The sequence below is a fragment of the Plectrocnemia conspersa genome, unplaced genomic scaffold, assembly GCF_051122295.1.
Source record: "Plectrocnemia conspersa isolate PC_06_02 unplaced genomic scaffold, ASM5112229v1 ptg000003l, whole genome shotgun sequence".
NCBI lineage: Eukaryota > Metazoa > Arthropoda > Insecta > Trichoptera > Polycentropodidae > Plectrocnemia > Plectrocnemia conspersa.
The window spans coordinates 9,507,220-9,529,747 of record NW_028277167.1 but is presented as its reverse complement, the minus strand read 5'-3'; the positions used below and the strand labels follow the sequence as shown (position 1 = coordinate 9,529,747).

Here is a 22,528-nt window from a genome sequence, read left to right as displayed (position 1 = left end):
TTTTAGGTAAATTTATCTCTGTAATTATTAAATGTTTTTAATATTATTTTTGCAATGATTTATATTTTAATGTTTTTGTAATAAATAATCTGCAAAAAAGAATGTGTTTAATCAAGTTTAATGCTCTTTGTACTATACTAATTTTGATTTTTTTACCACAAATATATTTTAAACCTTATGTTTAATTATTTACTGTAATAAATCAATGTGATAGTCAGGTGTAATTTAGTAACTAAAAAAAACTGTCTCAAAATTAAATAAATATATTTCAAATGTAGTTATATAATATTTAAAAAAAATAGTTTTAGTCATTCTTTAAAAATATATTGCTGGTTTGCCTATTTTTAATAAACAATTTTAATGCAAAATAAATAATAAAAAATAATTTTGTTATACATAAATTCAGTTTACAAGTAGTTAATTTATTAACTAATAAAAAAAGTTATTTACTGATAGTAAATTACCAAAGTCGTTTATGATTGTTGTAACCCTATTTAAATCTATTAGGCTTTTTGAAGAACAGTTGCTGGTATTAAGCACATTGGGAGTAATAAAAAGTAATTGGGAGTTTATACGCCCCGTATAAACAATTAAATATCCTGCAGGAAAAAAATAAAATTTTTTGCTTTTAAAATAAAATAATGCCATAAGAAGTGATGGAAAAGTGATATGTATGAATTTAGGGCATTAGCGGGTGAGTTTTACTATATAGGCTAGATTTTGAAAATATTAAAGGAGGACACTAAAAATTAAAAGACCTTCTTCAAAGAAGGACAAATTGCAATGCGAGCTAATGAGGATTACTTCGGATTTTTTTGTTCAAATGCCATTACAGAAATGCTTATTCGAGGAGGACAATCTTACTCTGTGGCGACCACACATATAGACACATTTAAAAGTGGTGATTGTCTCATTGTTAATGACCGTGACCAAAAACGTTCATTCATTAACAATGAGACAAACGTGGCACAAGAAGGATTTCTTTTGACCACACAGCACGGGTCGTTAAAAGAATCCCTTTTGTGACAGAACGGTACGGACGCAATCAATTACCACATTGTAAACCCTTTCCGAAGAATTCGAAAGTCTGGAGCCAAGCAAAAAACTCGCTTTCGAAAACGTAACATCTGATTTCTCGAATTCTAAGAAGCCACTGCAGCGATTGGCTAGGAGATCGATGCACAATCGCGATTGGTCAGCTAGCGTGCATAAAGGATATAAGCCCGGACTCCGACGAGAAGAGGACAGACGGTCAAGAGACGATCGGAGGCACTATACGAGACGTGCACAGACGACCAGAGAGCGAAGATCTACCAGCAGCCATCCGGAGAAACCAGCCACGCGCCCTCACCGACAGACCAGAAGATCACTCCTGGAACTCCCGAACCACTCGCTGCACGCAGCCACAGAGCCCTGAGACATCACCATCTGCACACCTTCGTCGCGAGAAACGTCACGTCCATAGTCATAGTCAAAATGTAATTATAACTTAATAAAAACAGTCTAATAGGATTCACCGAAGAGTCTCATTGACCGCGAGGTCAACCACCCCTAGGGTTACGCCCCCTAAAACGCAAAGGAGGATAATCCTCCTCAAAGGAGGACGTCTGGTCGTATAGTTGCAGGCTAATTGTCACTGGACGCGTTAGATGTCGGCGAATTCTCAAACCGCTCGGGGATTTTTAGACATAAGCGTTTAAAAATCTACGAAATCTCTGAATATGTCCAAATACTCGGTGACCAAACGTTCAAAGTGTGCGCGCCGAAGCTTACGCTACGAGGAGTTGAAAACTAATACCCAGCCCCCGTGATTCATGAGGCGTATGTCAAATCTGTAAATAATATATGTTCAATATTTCAACCAGCGTTAAAATAATTGTTAAAGTATATTTAATTATGAATCATGTAAGGCAGTCCATGATTGAGCATAAGAATAAATACTATTTTTTATTGATTTCATTCTCAAATTTTTTGTCCATCTTTAACCTCCTCTTTTGTCATTCTTTACTCTCTTTGGCCTAACCGAATAAAAATGTCCGAGGTGATAGTTTTTAGCTCCCGCAGCATCACTTAATAGTAAAATAATCAAAATGATATTTTTTAGCTTCCACAGCAATTTGTCCTACTTGAACAAAAATTTTCGAGTGGCCATTTTTATTTTTATCGTCCACCTTTGTTAATATCAAAATCTGGGCAATTTCATAAAATGATTACCTATAAAATGATGCTTTAAAGCGATTTAAAATGCAACCAAATTCTGAAGCACACTTAAATTTTGCTTATTGTATATATACATTTATTACATATACAAAGTTTGTCGACGCCTGATCTAGATTAGGGATACTCAAAGTAGTCGATATGTCATTGTAAAAGGTCGATTGAAGGTCGATAAAAATAAGATAATATAATTGCTTTACAGTTATATTTAAAATAGATTCGATGATCCAAATGAAAATTATGAGTATATTTAATACTTTGACCTTAAAACTCAGCTAAAAAATAAATTCAGTATGTTGTAAAAAAATAATTAAAATCTAATTAATTAAAACAGTATTTATGCATCTCCAATTAAAAAGAATGTCTCTTTACAAATTAATATGTTTAATATATAATGGAATTATTCATGCCAATGAAATATATAATAAATTATACAAAACTATTTGTCAAAGTACAATGCCATTTAGTCTCATCAGCTTAATTCCAAATTAAATTTATGGTTATTCATTCAGATTTTCAAGATAGACACATTATTCACAACTCCGCTTACACCAACCGAGCACAGCCTAATTGCACACTGCCTGAGGCGCTTTAAAGATATTAAATTTAGTCTCCAATTTAATCTGAAAGGCACGCATCCCAGACGTTCTTCAACAAAACGAGACATCCGACAAGAAAGAAGTAATTCGACTGTGAAACGCTTTTCTCAGCCCCGTTCGAAACTATATTATACATATAAGTGGATGCATATATTATACATATACTACGTGTATGTTAATAACGCTCACCTTTTCCTTTTGCTTCCGTGTCTTCTCCTCCTGCGCCTATTCCTTCCATGCGCTGCTTCAGTGCCATCGCCCTTTGATTGACTACTCTCAGACGAAACCTCGGCATCGGTTAGTGTTGGCTGAGAACTGGGGTGCCTCTCGTCCCCCGCTTTAATAGCGTCCTTGGCTTTGTGCAGGTTTCTGTTAGCATCTCCCGTTATTTCCCTGCTGTTGCTTTGAATCTTCCCTTTTTTCTCTTCCACGTCTGGGGTGGTCGAACTTTTAAAAATCTTTGGCTTCGTTATAGACAGGATAGTGTCTGGTTTTAAGATGTTGCTGCTCGAAACATTAACCATCAATACTCCCACTTGTTCTAGGCTCTTCTGGGTTCTCGATGATTCAATAGTAGTGTTTAAGGCATTTTCAGAGGATATAATTGGACGTGTATTTGTCATAGAATTTGTTTTGTCTACAGACCCATAGTGGTGATTCAGTTCTTGTTTGTTTTTCTCACTGATTCCGGATTGATGTTTAGGATCTATTGGTTCCTTGAAATATATCAAAAATTAAAATTGGTACATAAAATATATATAAATAAAATTTATTTACTCGTCTGTATTTGATTATTTATATTAAATGAAATCTAGTATCTTAGCAACACTGCTCCAAATTTAATTTAAAACACGCAACAAAATGAATGCAGATAATATTCAAAATAAAAAGAGAAAAATGCCATCCATTTAGGCTAAATGATCAGATGCTAACCATACATGGCGCATTTGGGCCAAAAAAACAAGACATTAAAATTGAATAGCCTACGTCCTAAGTTGTTTTACAAATGCTTCTTAGTAAATTCAAAACGAAAGACTACACAGTGATATCAATATGAAAATGATCAGAGAAACAATAAAAGACTTCAGCTTTATGTACTACAGGAGGCTTCAAAAACCTCAAGACCACGAATGAACAAATCATTAAAAAAAATATATTTAAATACCCATTGGTCTATCTAGTAATATGTCTATTTTTCTTGTGTCAAAAGCTTTCCTGAAGGTAGCAATAGTATTGACATATATTATAAAATAAAATCAATATTAAAAAAATATTACATATATATTATTTTCTGGACATAAATAGTTAAATTCTATTAAATTCCGTTATTGAGATTGAACCATAATTTAAAATACTGTATTAATTATAAACTTTTCTTTAAAAATCGACAGCACAGGTTAGGGTATAATATTATAAATTATGATCTAAAGTGCGTCATTAACACGCATACTCAACGCGTATAGTGGATATTAAAGGTCAAGTTGCTTCTGAGAAATTCACGAACATACTTAACTAAATTTAACTGGAGCCCTTTTGGTCCTCAATATTTATGAGCGCAATATTTTTTACACAACAAACTCATCTCCCACGACGACCTATGTGCTATTTATAATCAAATTTATAAATTCATGACCGTTCCTGTCGTTGTTGAAGGTGCGTATAAAATTTAAACTATGTGCTTTGATGTCATAATTAACGTAATTTTAATATGCGTAAACTTTTATTTTGTAACCTATTTTTATCAATAAATAAACTTTATTATTAAATAGAAAGTTTAAATTAAAACAATGAAAACTCTATGGATAACACTGGACTATCTTTGAAATATAAAATATATAGTAAATTATTATGTGTTATGTATATAACTTACTTTGATGCCAAACGTTGGATCATTGTAGCTATTCGTTCTAGCTTTCTGTTCAGCTTCAGGCACGGCCTGCTTTGTCCGCTTTCGTAAGATATCAGTTAAACCTTCCTCTTCCACCTGCAAACCCTCGAGCAGGACTTCCTGCTTTAGCTGTTCCACTTCCTGTTGCAGAGTTTTGTTCAGCGTGCTGCTGTCCCACACTTCGTATTTTACGTCGTACTTTACGTTCGATATTGCTATGTCGCCCATGAAACTATCTGAAACGACACAAAATGCAATTATTATATAACTGTATACTGACATATTTATCGATCTTAAAAATTGTGGTATGACTAACACTAATATTGTTTATATGTAGAGTACGCTCGGGATAAGGATTCCGGTTTGTTATTGTGTGCGTGAACTGTGTGGCTCATAATATTTAATTTTTTTATTTTAAAAGAAAATATATGTTTATTTAACATACATACATCTGAGCTAAGTTGGAAATTTCAACGGACAATTAAAAATATATTATATAATCGAAGAAACCAGACATTGATGTCATTAATTAAATATTTGCAAAATTCAAAATCTTTCACTAGTCAAAAAAATAATGAAGTCTTTAGCTATTCTTCAAAAGCAAAAAGATATAAAATAGAGAAAGAAATTATTCGCAGATTGTTTAATGGCTCGACGACTCTATTAAATCATTAGAATCCATTGAATAAATTAAAAAATTATCATTGGCGCAACGATAAGAATAATAACTTTTTTAAGCCTTACAGAGAATAGTGTAAAAAAAGTAACAACGTACGGATTAATGGAAAAATAATTATAATATTTTAATCCACGGGTAAGAATACGAATAACTTACAGTGTATATTTGAAGCCTTGATATCAAACTTGATAACAGTGGCACGAGTTTAGTGACCTACCCATGAGACAGTGGGCATATCTGGGTTAAACCAATATCAACACAAAATTATTTAAAATAAATCACTAGAGAAGATCGAACTTCTGTGCCACACTGTACTTTAATTACGAATACCAGCGTTGACGAATTAGCGACTGTCCTTAAAAGTGAAAGCGAGACAACGAAGTACACGCTACATCGCTTCTCCCTCTCATATACATGTACACGCACACAATAACAAACCGGCATCCTTATCCCGAGCGTACTCTATATACATTGCAATTAATAATTAGCTATACGGGAAGTAGTGCATATAATATTTAATCAACATTTTAGTCGGCTTATTTTAATTTATGATTGTAAACAGTTTTAATAATATTTCATTTTTAATAACAAATCTGAGCAATACGTCACGATGGACATTTTATAACCGATATCAAGACTATGGAGAAATTTGTGAGATGCGATGTCTGTCAGTGAGATGTGATGTAATTATTCTTCCGTTTATTTTTCCCTAATAGATAAATTGGCTCAGTTTGTATTTTGGACTTCTGTAACTATAATTAGTTTTAGAACTTTTATTAGGTTAGATTTGGGTTTGAACAGGAAATGGACGTTTCGCAACCGTCAAATTGAGTTTCATAGCCATTTTGGAGCAGCATATCAGCACCTACCAGTTAAATTACATTTTCACTAGTAGAAATATAGTATCGTCCGTTTACAACTATGTTATTTTCTAGATGCTCGCATCTAGCTCGCAGCCAGAGCAGACGTGGCTGCGAAATTTGACATACACCACAAGCAAAAGTAGTAGAAAATCGTCTCAAAAATAAACATCGATTTTATCACATAAATATAAAACATACAAAGTAGTAAATTAGATCGCGAGTCATATTTCTTTCCATCAGTTCTAGACATCTTCTTCAAAAGCAAGTTCAGCGTATTCGACTCGGACTCGACTTTAAAACCTCCAATACTTTTTCTAGGTCCAGCTTAACTTTCTGATACGTTTGCTGTAGAACTCTAGCTTCATAAATATTTAAGATATTAGCCATCATTATGAAAAGCAGATTAAATAATTTCATCATGACTCAATAGCCAAAGCGAAATGAAAAATAAGCTGAATCCTTACTTCGTCACCAATAAATAAGACACGTGCAAAATAACAAAATCAGCATTTTAATATGTACAACTAATTAACGTGTGTTTGTAATTGTATGACTTTGTAAACGTTGCAGTTTCAATTTATTCAACGTGTGACTATTTAGCTAACGATATTTAATTTATTGCTAAATAATAAATCATAAATATAATAATATCATAAGTATTAAATTCAAGATTGGCCAATAAATTAATTTATAAAATACTTTCAACTTTTGCTATAGAAAAGAATTTTCATTTTGTATATTTATCTTATAAAATATATTTGATAAGGATATAATGAAAGATAGCATATTCTATTATTCCCGAGGATAATTTAGTCTTGTGATTTTTAAATACAGAATAATGTTTAGCACAATTTTACTGTTAGTCGATTCTTAAACATTATTTCAGCGGAATTATAATAATACGTTGCATATTGTCATTAATTCAGATTAAATTATTTGACATACATATTATGAATGTATTTTGCATTGCTGTTTTTTTATGAAATATAGATATTGGTTTTCCTTTCACAAATGCAATTATTACAAATGGAACCAAGAAAATTAGCCAAAGATCGATTATAATTATAAGGCAATTATAGGCGCAGGGGGTTCCGATTGCCGATGTCAGGGCTAATCCCTGATCCAGTTAAGGGGTTTGGGAACACTCGACGATTTCTAATCCCGGGGACGACATGACAGCTGCGGTCTATTGGCACTATCTCATACACATTGCCATTTAGAACAACAAGCTGGCTTAACCGGCTCTACAAGCTACAGGCTTAAAATCCACCCCACGACCACTTCGACGCCGTAAATCCTACTATTTCCAACCGGATGTATAAAGCCCAGGTAATGGAGGTGTACTGCCTGCCGATACAAAAGGCTTTCACATAAACACTCCACCCCCTCTCCGTTTGCTCCGAGGGATTGTCGTTATATTATATTTTATTGCGCATTGTCGAATTTCAAGTGCCATCTCTCTGTTTTTATTTTCAGAATTTTAAACAGGCCACATATGTAAAATACAGTGTAATTAACTTATAAAGATTATAAAAAATAGAGTAAATTATTTTGTAGTAATTTGCTACATGTCATGTTAGATTTCAGACGTTTACGACAACATTTTTAATAAATTCCAAGTACTTGACTGCACGAAGCACTTTTTCGGTTGCAAAACATCCATGTATGTTTTGCAACCGAGACATCTTCTTTATTCCGATGCAATTTTTCCTTCAATTATTCCAAATGAGGGATGAATAAATTCATATTACAGACCTTAAATCATGTGTCCTAGGTACTCAATCTTCCTTCGTTTGATGGTTAAAAGGAGTTCTGGATCGCGTGCCATGAAGAGAATTAAGTTATTAAATATATTGGAGAACAGCCCATGGAACTTTGAGCATACGCATATAAAGCCACATTTGTCCAGGGCAAACATTTACCAATTCGATTCTGTGCTTATTTGTAAAAACGGCTTTAAATTAACACTTATAAATTTTGATGTCGACTTTAATTTCTCCATCGGTGTCTATTTCCTCATTAATCTTATTTGAAATGCTTTTATCTATTAATTTAATCTCCGTCTTGTGTCAAGCTTACCGGGCCTACGGGGAGCTTGCTTATAACCAGGGCCGCCAAGAGCGAACTCGGGCCCTGGGAAAACAATGATTCCGGGCCTCATGACAAAAATGTTATTTTATATATTTTTAACATCGTTATATAATTTCTCGAATAAATAATAATAGGTACGAGTTAACCCTTTCCATGCTACAAATAAATATAAAAATTAGCCATCATTGCTACATATTTTCTAAAATTATATTTATGCGAAATATGTTAATTAGGCAATAAAAATATCTACTTATAATTAATCATATTTTTTTGCTGCTCAGTGTTGCCATATTCAAGTCAAGGTCAAAAACAATAAAATCGTACCATTGTGGTAAAAACGCTCAATTATCAAGCGACTTTTTATAACAATATTACAAGTGAGAATTAAATAAATCACATCTAAACCGAATTTTGATCAATAAGAGAGCGCAAAAAACAATTATCCCTTCTCAGAAGTCAAAAATCCATGTCAAAAGCAAAAAATCGTGCAAGTGAGAATTAAATAAATCACATCTAAACCGAATTTTGATCAATAAGAGAGCGCAAAAAACAATTATCCCTTCTCAGAAGTCAAAAATCCATGTCAAAAGCAAAAAATCGTGCCGTCACCGTCGCAGTGGGAACGCTCGTTACCGAGCGTTCCCACTGCGACGGCGCCGACACGATTTTTTTGCTTTTGACATGAATTTTTGACTTCTGAGAAGTGATAATTGTTTTTTGCGCTCTCCTATTGATCAAAATTCGGTTTGTATATACTTTGATCAGCCCTTTTATATTAGAAGTCCATAGTAATATCCGTAAGGATAGCTATCATATTTTAAAAACATTTTAAAACCGAAATCTGGACTATGGAGCAATATGTGAGATGTGATGTCTGTCTGTAATTATTCTTCCGCTTATTTTCTCCCGATAGATAAGTTGGCTCAGTTTGTATTTTGGACTTCTAAAACTATAGTTTTAAAACTTTCATTAGGTTAGATTTGGGTTTGAACAGCAAATGGACGTTTCGCAACAGTCATTTTAAAGGAGCATATCAGTTAAATTACATTTTCGCTAGTAGAAATATGTATCTACTGGTAAAACTGTATTTGGATTTTACTAGTGTAAATATATTTGCTTTTTTAATCTAATAATTTAAACCTAAATTGTAATGCATTCCAATCAAAATGAATCGTTAAAAAACGGCAAATGATTTGTTTACGAGTTAACCCTCAATCTCGTGAATAAATTCACATTCACCAGTACGAGTGATAAAGTGTGTTTTATTCATGACTTTACATTGGTTGGGTCTTTCATTGCACAGTTTAAGCTCGTTTTAATTAATTTTATGATGCTACATAAACACTTTTATCGTCGATGCCCTCAACAATATAAAACATAAAACCGTTTATGATACATACACAATTTACTTTTATTTATGTATATGTTTATTAATATAATCACTATATTCTTTATGAGCTATAGAATTTTAAATACATAATCTGTAATAATCGATCGGAATCATAATTAAATAATAATCACTAATTTTAATTTTTTTAAATATAAAAAACATTAAGATCATCTAGGATTTTCTCCCAGGTCTTTCAGAAGTCAGCGACTTATACAAATCGTATAACATGCCGGTTGTTTGTTACAAGTTTTTTTTATTTATATAATATGAAATACACTGACTCATTTCAGATATGTCAGTCAATCAATTATACACACGATAGATTCCCATTCGGTCAATTTGTTGAATGTTAACGTTTTTTATCACGTTTGAAACGCTATGAAAAATCAATCGAATGTTATAATGTGACATATGCGTGTTATGCGATAAAATTCAAGGAGATTCAATTTTTTTTATGTTTTCAACGTTTTTTAAGTATCGCAGCTTATGTTCCCTGAAAACCCAAAGAAACTTGCAATTTGTAGATAAAAATTGATATTTTACAAGTATAATGAAAACGCGTAGATAATTAAAAATCTCAGCTTAAACTTAATTAATGGAAGACACACAAAAGCCTCTTAAATTATAAAAATAACAATGTCTGTATTTATCTATTCATTAAAAAGTGTCCATGGGGAGTGATACACCATTTAATGGATTTCATATTTTTAAGGCTGCTGCAATTCTAATGTAATAAATAATACACATTCTGCACTGCAAATAAAAAATATTTTTAAGGTCTATAGAATTTTAGAAATATTTCATAATTTCTCTAGATCTATACAACATACATAGGATGTTTCAAAAGTGAGTATTTTACTAAAAATCTATCAAACATGAAACATAGTATTATATATATTTAGTAGGATCACTCTTCAAATTCGTAATTATTTAAGATAAATGTATACGTAATCTTTAGTTAAATTTTTCAAAAATTGTATTACTTATTTAGTATGCCTATATTGTTTTAAATAGTTTTTGTTGCTACACCTTCTATAAAAAAATATAATGGCAAATTGTCCACAATTTAGTTTATGTAAAAAATTATATACTATTACGCACTTGTCAAGACAAATTTTACAGTATGTTAATTATAACCAATCATTAGTTAAGGGTAAAAATATATACCATTGCTCAAGATTAAGTGTTACTACGAATGTGCTTGTGTTATTTTATCAGTAATAATAACTTTTATTGTGATTTTTCAACGATAATAGTAGTAATGCAATATCCTCTTTATTAACTCATAAAATTAAATTATTAAATGTTTACTGTAAAATATTCATTTGAAAGCTTTATAATACTACTTATAAAAATGACGCATATTAAATTGACCTAGAAAAAATATACTGCAATCGCAAAAACACTTCATTGTTTTAGTTGTTTCGAAATGACAACAATTGGCAGTGACATCGTAACATTTGTTATGAAGAAATTTTCTAAGAATTTGATTGAAAATGACTATAAAAGGAATGGATTTTTGATAGTCTAATCACTTTGCCTTTAGCTGCTGAGTCGTAGTTACACCTCCAGTGGTAGAACAACGACGCTTCTGAAGATGAAGAGCTTTGCCCTGCTGTTTCTCATGGTTGCTGTCTATAATGGAGCTGAAGGTGGAGTCATTGATCGGCCAGCTGCCCAAGGAGGGATGGAGTTCAAACCGCAGTCAGTCGCCCAAATAGGGCTCGAGTGCAGCCCTTGGACTTGTTCAGAAGAAATATATAACGGGACGGAGCCATATAACAAATACTGCATTAAAACTGTATTTGTTTTAAATACCAATTTAACCTGTCTGTTGCTTATATTCATAAACTTTTTTATGTTATACGCGTTGTGCAAATGTTGCAGTATGTCTAAACGCGAACAGTTCAGGAAGTTTATTGTAATAAAAAAACGACGACAACCTAAAGAAGGAAAATAATTTTGAGATTATAACATGAATGAATTTTGTATCTAATACATATTTGTGTTAAATAAATTGGACTAATTAAAGCATTTAAACATGACTTATTATTTTAACAATTATTTTTTATAGAACATACAAAAACACAACACACTCACATTTACAACATAATCAAAATTTACAGAAAGTTAAGCCAACGTCATTTTAATTATAAAAGTAGCTTTCAACCATTAAGCTATCAAATAAGTTTATACGTCACAGAAATGTGGTGTTATATTTCAATAACTCGGGGAAAAATACCTTCCGCATCGTATAAAGCGTTGAATTCCCGCAAACACCATAACGTGCATCCGGCCAATCGAAAATTGCGGCCTGCGCGCATTTGCGGCCCACGGGCGGCGGCTTTGACTCGTAAAACAAATGCAAATAGTAGTTTGGTTTAATTAAGAACCTTCTCGGCCGCAACATGTGTACCCGGAATCGATGGCATCCGATAATTTAATTATTTGGCGCGACTGCATTTTGCGGTTCACGTGCAAAAGCGCACTTGTTGGTTTTATTAAATTCTCTCTGTGCCTTTCAGCTTCAGATTCCCATTCATTATTTTCACACACACGCCTCTGTAGTTAGTTGGGTTTTATTTTAACACAGCGTTTCCAAAGCTTTTAAAGTTCTCTACATATATATTTTGCAGGTAATTATACAGATAAGTCACAAGAGCGAATAAAATTAATCACGAACACAACTGAATCAATAACACATGGTATATTGAGATAATTGTTACAAAGTACTTGCTGGTGAATAATACAATTAATATTCAGAGGCCTTATACACCTTACATTTTCACAAACCTCATAATTTTACCACTCGAAACTAATAAATTGGCTATTGATGTTACTCACAATGTGCTCAAACATTCTAGCAACTGTTCTAGTCGAAAGCCTAATAGATATTTATATATATATATATATATATATATATATATATATATATATATATATATATATATATATATATATATATATATATATATATATATTTAGGACACATTTATTCGAGTGCAACAATTAAACATGATTTATTAAATTTACCATCAGTAAACAACTTTCCTTTATTAGATAATAAATGGGCTATTCATTTTTGCAGAAAAAAACATTTTTCTAAGAGTTTTGAATATTGTGTCTAGTAATGACTATGTATATTGTATTACAAATGTGTCATCACACAGTAAACATAATGCTTAATTATTTAATTCAATAACCAAATAACTCACACTGCACTTTACTTTAAAAGCATTATATTCAAAATACACTTACTTCTTTTCTGTCTACGACAGTGCCATCATGAATATTTACGAATAATAAAATACAAAAAAATATTGCAATAAGCTGACATTTATTATTTTAATTTAAAACTAATCTACGAGATTACAAAAATCTGGAAAAACCTAACCTATGACGGTTGATCAGAATTTTAATTTTTTAATAACCACTAGCTCCTATCTCGTAGTCATAATATAAATTGAAAAATACTAGAGTGCATATGGGGCTCGAACTCAGTTCTTTAAAGTATTAGTCACCGACTTATACCACTAGTTTACATTGATATATTAAATTATAGTTGGTATATCTTATAACACGTAAGAGTTTTAACTACCCGCACAATTTTGAGGTTACCCTAACGACCATTCAAACAAATAAAAAAATATTTACAACACAATGCAAGAGAGATCTTGTGACCAAATAATTTCATAAATAATTGGAATGTTTGCACGCACCACCTAATAGCACATTCATCAGACGTTAATCACTTATAAGTATCGCCGATAAAAAATACTTTTTATGTAAAGCGCTAAACAATACATCCTAGCATTCGTACAATAATATTGTTCTTTGAACTTCAGAATAGTAATCTATACTGTTTTTATTAAGGCGTAAACACATTTTAGGGTGGTGTCAAGCAGAAATGTAATTGTTTCACAAGCATTCTCATTCGCGCCTCATTAGAGTTGTCTAGATCAAGGTTACAGAGAGGGAAGACGACACGAAACCGAGATGAGCCAGAAGACTGCATTGACGCTAAAGGCTTCAGTGAAATTACAGCCGACAATAAAACAACTCGACACGCCAGCGAAGACTCTCCGACTTTTATGACCTGAACTTTCAACCGCTTTTTCTATATGCATATGTGGTAAAAAATGTTTTCATTGTATACATATACAATGAAAACATTTTGTATGAAAGTTTTTCGGGGACAAATTGAAGATTTTTATACTGGGAATTTCGTTATTTCAGTATTCGTTACAAAGAGATTTTATTGGTTTTTTTTTGAGCAAAACAATGGCATATTTAAATCAAATTATCAGTTTAAGAAGTGATGCCAATCTACGTGTTCAATCCTCTACGGTAACTTCCGTCAATTTTGTTCTTCGGTTTTCGTTTAATTTAATTTATTATAATTATTTTTCAGAAGCAATGATGGAAAAATTTGATGACATATATGGCTACAGCCTAGAATTGGTATATATAAACAAAGAGTGAATCTTTTCATATTGAAGTCACTGTCAGCGAGTATTATCTTACATACATTACTATCTTACTTACAGCGAGTATTATCTTATAAAAAATAAAGAACATACTACATAAGTTATATGTAACTGAATATTTTGAATGTGGCTATTCTGAAAGAGGAATGATGGCACAGAACAAAAATTGAATAAAAACCATGACGTATACATATTTTGCCACATCGGAATTAAAAATAACCCACTCTTAGATTTATTTATTAGCTAAAATTAAAGAAACTACACATTTATTAACTGTCCGTTGGCTGATATATATAGCGTTCCCACTGCGACAGCGCTGATTTAATCGACATTAACTTTCAATCCTCATACCTACTAAGGGTATATTACACGTTCACGTTTAAAACGTACCTGGTTTATTTATAGTTCTTAAAATCTAACGTATGTATGCATTAAATTGGAAGCAATGGTAATGTTTATGTAATATAAAATAAAAACTCACTTTTCGGCCTCGGAGCCCGGCGATGGGAATTTAAAATTTGAAGATTTCATTACGAAGATTGTTTATCTAATTTAATCAATGTATTCTTCTTATCCTAAACACATTATGTATATATTTAATTTTAATAGTTATTACACACCTAGTAAATTTGCAATCCGATTAATTATAAAAGAAAAAACTCACTTTTCGGCCTGGAAGCCCGTCGCCGGGAATGCAAAATTTGAAGATTTCATTACGAAGATTGTTTTATGATTGTCTATCTAGTTTAGTCAATGTATTCTTCTAATCCTCAACACATTATGTATTTATTTAATTTTCATAGTTATAGCACACCTAGTTAATTTGCAATCCGATTATTTATATTCAGTAAATGACGAATTAATGAAAATTATTGTCGCGTAGCAAAATTTTATTAATAAATAATAATTATTTAAAACGGTTGTCATGGTACTGTCGGCCATTTTGTTTTATATTTAAATGCTTGTTTTTCATTGGTCGAAACAACAGAAAGCAATGAAGCAAATTCAATTTTTATTTTATTTATTAATATAATTAATTATATTTCTTTTGTTTACGTGTACACCGTTCATACAAAGCGATACGGTTTACAGAGTAGACAAATGAATGGAGAATGTTTTATTTTAAGTTATGCGTGTTCGGAAGCGAATTATATATAAGATAATTTCTGCTTTATAACTCAAAAAGTACATTGTATCTATTATTATTATTATTATTATTAATATTCCTATATAAATATTTTCTAAGCCTAATGTGTTACAGCGGGGTTAAATAGCAACAATTATTAAGTAAGTACGAAATACCGCATTCAAATCAAAGTCTAATATTAAGTATTTTAGGTAATTTAAACCGACTTATAACAGTTTTTTTTATCTCTATATTAATTACTATATATTTTAAACAACTTATTGAAGATAAGTATTATTATAGTTTAGGTCCTTTAACAACTTTCAATTTTATATTGTCAAATTATTTTAATTGAAAATTTATTTACGAAAATCTACATTTTAGACTACTCTAGATTTCGTATTTCGTCGTTTATATAAAAAATAAATAGACATGAATTTCCACAATACAACTTTATATGCCTTGTTTCAAAAACGAAAATACAGACTTAAAACTCTTTTAAGATGTAATAGTCGATTGAATTGAATTACTAGAAAAATAGTTTTGGGATATCTTAAAAATCGTTTAAGCCATAAAATATTCACATTTTTACCAATTTTTTAGCATAATATTTTATCATTTATTTTTTAATATTAGCTGTAATATAATATAATTTGGTATATATAATAAATTTTCGCTCGTGTGACGACCGCAAGCACCGATAAACATTTAGTGTAATATAATAAGTATTGTATATCGGTTAGCGTAAATATCGGTTTTCAATTGGACGCTTCACAGCTTAAATTTTTTTATGGTATTATATTTATCAGAAAATATTTATTTATAATTGAATGTCGAAGTATTAACTTTGTTACAGACTATTGGTTTTCCAATACCGAGTAATGTATATCAAACGTCACGCACGACTCGCAAGTTTATGCTTCCAAAAATCCAATAAACCTTTGAGGAATTAAGTACATTGGTAGAGAAAAAACCACAGGGTTAGCAATCTAAGGTAATTAATTAAATACAATCTAGAGGTATAAATTATATACAAACAGTCATGAAAAAAGTGTTTTGCGTAATTTTAAATCTATTTATAACAAAATAAATACACTACTAAATTAAGTTGATTATAAAAAAATATTGAAACGTATATTTAATACAAACCATTACAAACTTAGTTCTAAAAAGTAAAAATAACATCATCAAATCTTTTGAAGATTTAAGGGTAAGATTCAGACTGAAAATCGATGTCATTTCGCTTGAGATAAAGTGATATTTTGAGATATTCTGGAATCGACTTCAGCAATGTATTTAAAAAACACATTAAAACTAAACTGTTTTTTATTAATTTTCATAAATTTAATATTAGAATATGGTAGATATTTTTGCCATATCCTGTTTTTTAATGAATCGACAAATAATATTCTGTGGGGATGAAATATGATATTAATTTTTTGTTTGTGAACTTGATTTGATTTATTAAACGACTTGTAAGCTGATTTAAGACATTTTTGTCTCTTTTTTTTTGGCGAGGTTGTTTCATATGACTCATTTGGTTTTGCTCCACTAAGCTAAACTTTTTTATGATACTTTGTTATCTTTAACTAGTATAGAAAATCTACTTTAGGCTATATTATTATTATCAGAAGTTAGGATAATCTATGTAAATTCGAGCATACAACACAAAGTTTTAGACTAAGACAAATATAATCTATTGGGCATATAAAAATAACTCTAGTTAATTCATGTCATGTTATATTTCTTAATTTGTTAAGATACTTTTATTTTAATAAGGACATGGTTTAGCATATCAATCGAATATATTTTTGAAGCTGATATTCTATTTTTTGGTTTTAATATAAATTAATTTTGCTTTATTATTATTATTATTAAAAGAGTTTTTTCTGGCTACTTGTTTTCGGTCTGAGCTTTCTTTAGTATTTTATTCTAAAATATATACTGACCATTTCAAGATACAATAGATATGCTTCAATATTTACTTAGTGTTTATCGGTTAATTATCTTTATATTTGTCTAAGGCAAGGTAATACTTGATTATTATTTAATCATTGTTTTATATTAGTAGTACATATATTATTCTGCGAGCCTTAATAGTATATTTCACGAGTTTCTAATTAGTTTTTCTTATAGATGGCGGAGTTTTTCATCACTTTTGACATATTTTAACTAAACCTTTATTGCCTCTTAATAAAACCATAACTCAAAGAGATTTTTTGTAAGTAATATTTTTATAGCGATCCATAATAAATGTTTTTTTTTTCTATATATTTTCTTTTTGGATTGTAGAAGTTTAAGAGCGGGCATTACCAATGTCAATAGGAGTCATTATGAAAAATTTTATTCTGTTTCTCTCCCCATAATGCAAACCCTTTTTATTGTGGTATTGATGATGTTGATGATGTATTTTATACATACAAATATTTTGCATAATTTATTATTAATAGAAACGAGTGGTTATCAGTTTGTGTGTGAAATTAAAACATACTATGTGAATGCAATTGATATTATTTATTTCATGAAAGTACAAAATACATTATTAATGCCGTATACAAAATCAATTATTTTTCCTCTACGATGGTTGGTTTTGAATTATTAGCTCTTCTGGATTTAATCAGCTTATATGTTATAATACTTCTGCGTAATCTGATGATCGGTACCACCAAGAAGAACAAAATGTTAACTAATAGAAGTAACATATATATGTTTAAATGTAGCTCCAATTCGTTCAGTGTCTCCATCAAGTGCCTGGTAGATATGTCCTTCTCGGTAAATCTTGCATTAAAGCAGTTGCAAAGCTTGGGTGTCATCTCTTCTTGCGCAGTTGGCTCAGGATTTTTCATCATCTCTTCTTGGATAGCTAGCTCTGGATCTAGTAGTCGCAGGACTCCACCGTCAACATCAGCGTAGACGGCAGTCAAGAAAAACAGCAGGGTGAAGAACTTCATCTTCGGCAGCGTCGTTGTTCTACCACTGGAGGTATAGCTACGACTTGGCAGCCAAAGGCAGAGTGATTTTACTATCGAAAATCCTCTCCTTTTATAGCCATTTATAACCGAGTTCTCAGAAAAATATGCAATAAAAATTATTACAATGTCACTTTCAGTTTGTTTGTTCTAATTCAAAATACAAACATTACGTCGTGCTGATTTTGCAATAATTTCTATTTATGTCAAATACAATAGTAATCGAATGACTAAGAGTGAGCATATTTTAATGTTGTGTTTTATATATTTTTACAAAATAGGGCAAGCAGCTGGTTTGTTATAAAATGTGAAAATATTAAAATACGATTTTTCGCTAAGATTTTGTATATCTATACTAGATCCTAGTATATGCATTAGTACTCATATGAACACCTTTATAGACATTTCACGTTTGAGTATCGTAATTTCCAATCGGATTCGTGTCGATCGTCGATTTAGCGTTGGTCAGTTTCCTATTCGTCCAAACGTCAGCGAATTTATTATCTGCGACGTTTCAATCGGCACACAGCGAATATGCGACATGCAAATCGCTATTTCGGTTAGCCGGATAATTAATTCGCTCGTTCGTTTTGCCTAGTGACAAACAACCTTTTCAGCTATGCGGGCAACAGTCAACTTTCAGATATAACCTCCCCAATATGAGATATATTATTTAATTTATTAATTGCTAACTTTGAAAGACTAAATCAATTGAATTTTCACAGTGTAAAAACAAAGTGAATCATTTTAATGTAACTGTTTTCTTGGTAACGGCCGCAAGAATCATGTACATTTCTGTTTGTAAAAAAATTGTGAATGTATGTATTTTTAATATTTAATAAATATGCTTTGGAACAATATTCGCTTCTTAGAGCGGCGAAATAGATATACGCCTTTAGAAAGCGACTTTCGCTTGATGGGCATTGTCCAAGGTCGTATTGCATTGCAACGGGAATCTTGTGGATCCGCTGATTTATTATATCCGTGAACGTTTCACTACAAAGAAATATTCTTTCAATGACGGGGAATATTTACAGTAAGAACAAAACTTTTTTCTAGTCGTAACAAGGGCTGTGTGGTCCAAATCCTTTACGCTATTGTCTTGTTTCCTTGTTGATGGATAATCATTTTTGTCACAGTAAATTACCGCAAGTTTTGATAATAAATCTGTTTGTGATCGCCACAACTTATTATAATATAACAAATGACACACTTTGGGTCGCAAAATTGCAATATCTCACACTTGTTAAAAATATTTTACAGCCGTTTTAAGTGTGTTCAAATGACAAATTGCAATCTTAAAGTGAGAGAACAAGCTAATCTAATTACACTCATAGCTCATCGCAAAAAGTTGGTGAGCATCACACTTCCCTCAGACTAGCCATGTGTATAAAATCGGATACACAGCACCCAAATCAACAACTATCGTTTTGACAACATATCAATAACTTCTACATGAGCTTTTCAATTTGGGCACACGATTTAAAAGGTTGGCGACCACTACTATAGAACATTTTTTTAAACTATTTACAATTGATTTGACTGGTTAAAGGGTGATTGTCAAATCCCAGTTATATTTAAATAAACATGACCCTATATTAAATCTTTATATTAAAATCCCCCAAAAATATAGTACAACGTAACAAATTTAAACTTTCTTAATCAAATAGATTATGACTAATATTTTATGTTGTAAATAAAAAATAGTTTTATTCTTAAACAAAAATACGAAAACATACAAATCAGCGCAAATTTACATTTTGTATTGATATTTAAAAAAAAATAATAATGTATAGAACTACATATCCAAAATCACTGAAATTAAAAATAGAGTGTACGTGATAGACATGTTGACGCCAGATATAAATTGTATGTTTGTTCATAAACATTGTCTTAATAAAGCGAACAGATGATGAAACTAGAGCTCACGTGGGTTTGAAAAGTCGGTTTCCACCGTTCAAACAAAGCGGTCGGTGCGTTAAATATACACTTGGACTCATATTGGGTATATATACAAAACCAATATAAATTAACTGTAGAAGCATCATAATACTTAATGTTCAAAAACTGATCATTTTAAAATCCATATACAGGTTTTACTGTATTATTCGAAGAGAAGGAATAAAAAGAGATCCACGCCTTTTTTTCAATATATACTAAATGTTATGTATTTTGTGAACCTCTGCTAATAATTTTAATGACATGCATTATATTAAAAACCAATGAGTTCATAAACGTAAAAAAAAATTAATTGAAAGTTTTCCATATATGTTCATATGTATATGACTTATAAAATCACGCGAGAATACTATTGTTTTGCTACAGAAAAACAGACAGTGTATATTATAATAAATTGTATTAAATTACTATAAAATATAAATCAAAATATATTTCTTATATAATACTAATTATATCAAAAATATTAACAATTAATAATTCTTTACCCATATTTTGCGGAATGTGATTGTTTTAAATATTAATATTGCGGGTCTTCGACCCACGGATTTGGGAGATACGCCCCACAGCGTGTGATTTTAACTGGCGCTTGCTTTGACTGCGTTTTGTATAACTGGCGGATTGTCGAAATGCAAAACAACGGAAAAAGTTATCACTGGGCCGACACTATGAGCCGCTTCGAAAAGCTCTAAAATCGACGCTGACAAACAATTTCGTTCGGCTTAGATTTAACCCTAAAATGGTTCCAGGCATTTTGTTTTCTACGTCATCTATAAAACTCTGCTAGAACCTTTAGCAAGCTCATAATAATTTAAAGAAGAAAATTATTTACCACGATTCAATAAAATAGGCAATTGAAAGATCAAAGTGATGTATATTTTATTTCTTCAAATAAAATTGTGAAAATTAATTGCCTTTGCTCAAAGAATAATAATTAAAAATTATATTTTTAAAAATTAATTTCCGAAATTCTTTATTTACCTATTTTTGTGGGCGTTTTATATTTTAATTAAATATTTATTTGTTACTATGAAATTATTTAATCTTAGCAATATACAAAAATAAATTATACCTTTCTGTTAATGGCTTATTATTATTATAGATATACATATATATATTACAACTTTGAATAGTTGCTATTATGAATATTAGTTAGTTTTTTAACTGAAATCTTCAGTTCATATCTTTGCATATGATAAGTATATTAAAAATCTATATGTTTAATGGTATTGATTTAACTCTTTGCCGAGCCATGCTATTTATTCGATTAAAGGTTTTCACTTCGATCTAAATTTGAAGGTTTCCCCACTTTCCATAGGCGCACTATCTATCTTCTAACATCCGTGACCCTCATAGTTCAAAAGGTCAACCCGTATCAGCGAGAGAAAATAAACAAAAATAGAGGTCACCATTATTAAAATATAATATTATGTACAGTCAAGAATACAGCATTGGATCTATAATCCATAAATAAACAACTCATATTTTGGACAAATGCATGCAGGAAGAAGTATATTTCTACTGTTAATTAAAGCAGCATAATTATAATTTAATAACATTGCTCGTTTAATGTCGTGTGCTTGTTTTGATTGCATAGTTTATGTTGTCAGTGTTAATTGATATTCTAAACGGTAGGTAACATGAAAAGATAACACAATTAGAATAAATATACAAGGTATTTGTAACTATATATATATATATATTATAAAATTAAATTATGAGATATATTTATTCGTGTGTGAATGTGCTGACCTAATTTTAATTTAATAACATAGTTTTACATATTTGATTGAACATATGGTTCTGTTAGACTATCCTATGTTTTAAAACTTAATAAAGAAACATTTGAAACAGCATAATAACTTTTACTCATATCAAAATTAGATCAACCTATCTATAGAGATTTATTAATTCAATCAAGTGTATATTTATCTTTTTATATGATAGTGTTTCAAACGTTTTTATCATACATGCTACAGGAAAGTGTATTACAAGTTAAGTTGTATTTTCCCCATGGAGACCTGATTATATTTTTATTGAATATGGTATGATATGATATACCTATTTAGATATGATTAAATAAATTGACCCAATGAAAGTTCTCAAACTAAATATTTTATTAGGTTAGGTTTGGTTTTAGTTTAATTTATTTCGAATATAGAAGTATTTTTTCGATCGATGTGACGTCACGTGGATATATAAATGGTTCGAATGTAATGTATTAAATAATAAATAAGTGTTCATATTTATGAAAAATTTTTTT

General features: G+C 30.7%; 1 protein-coding gene across 5 annotated transcripts in view; it reads right to left on the bottom strand.

The window, feature by feature from the left end:
* Positions 1–22,528, bottom strand: part of tok (tolloid-like protein 1 tolkin) — a 112,014-nt gene that overhangs the window by 22,109 nt on the left and 67,377 nt on the right. For all 5 annotated transcript variants that reach the window (XM_088182214.1, XM_088182216.1, XM_088182218.1 and 2 more), the window contains 2 exons: positions 4,687–4,940; positions 3,006–3,532 (listed from right to left, as the gene is read on the bottom strand). In XM_088182214.1, coding sequence (XP_088038340.1) covers positions 3,006–3,532; positions 4,687–4,940 — 781 coding nt within the window. The remainder of the gene's footprint in view (positions 1–3,005; positions 3,533–4,686; positions 4,941–22,528) is intronic.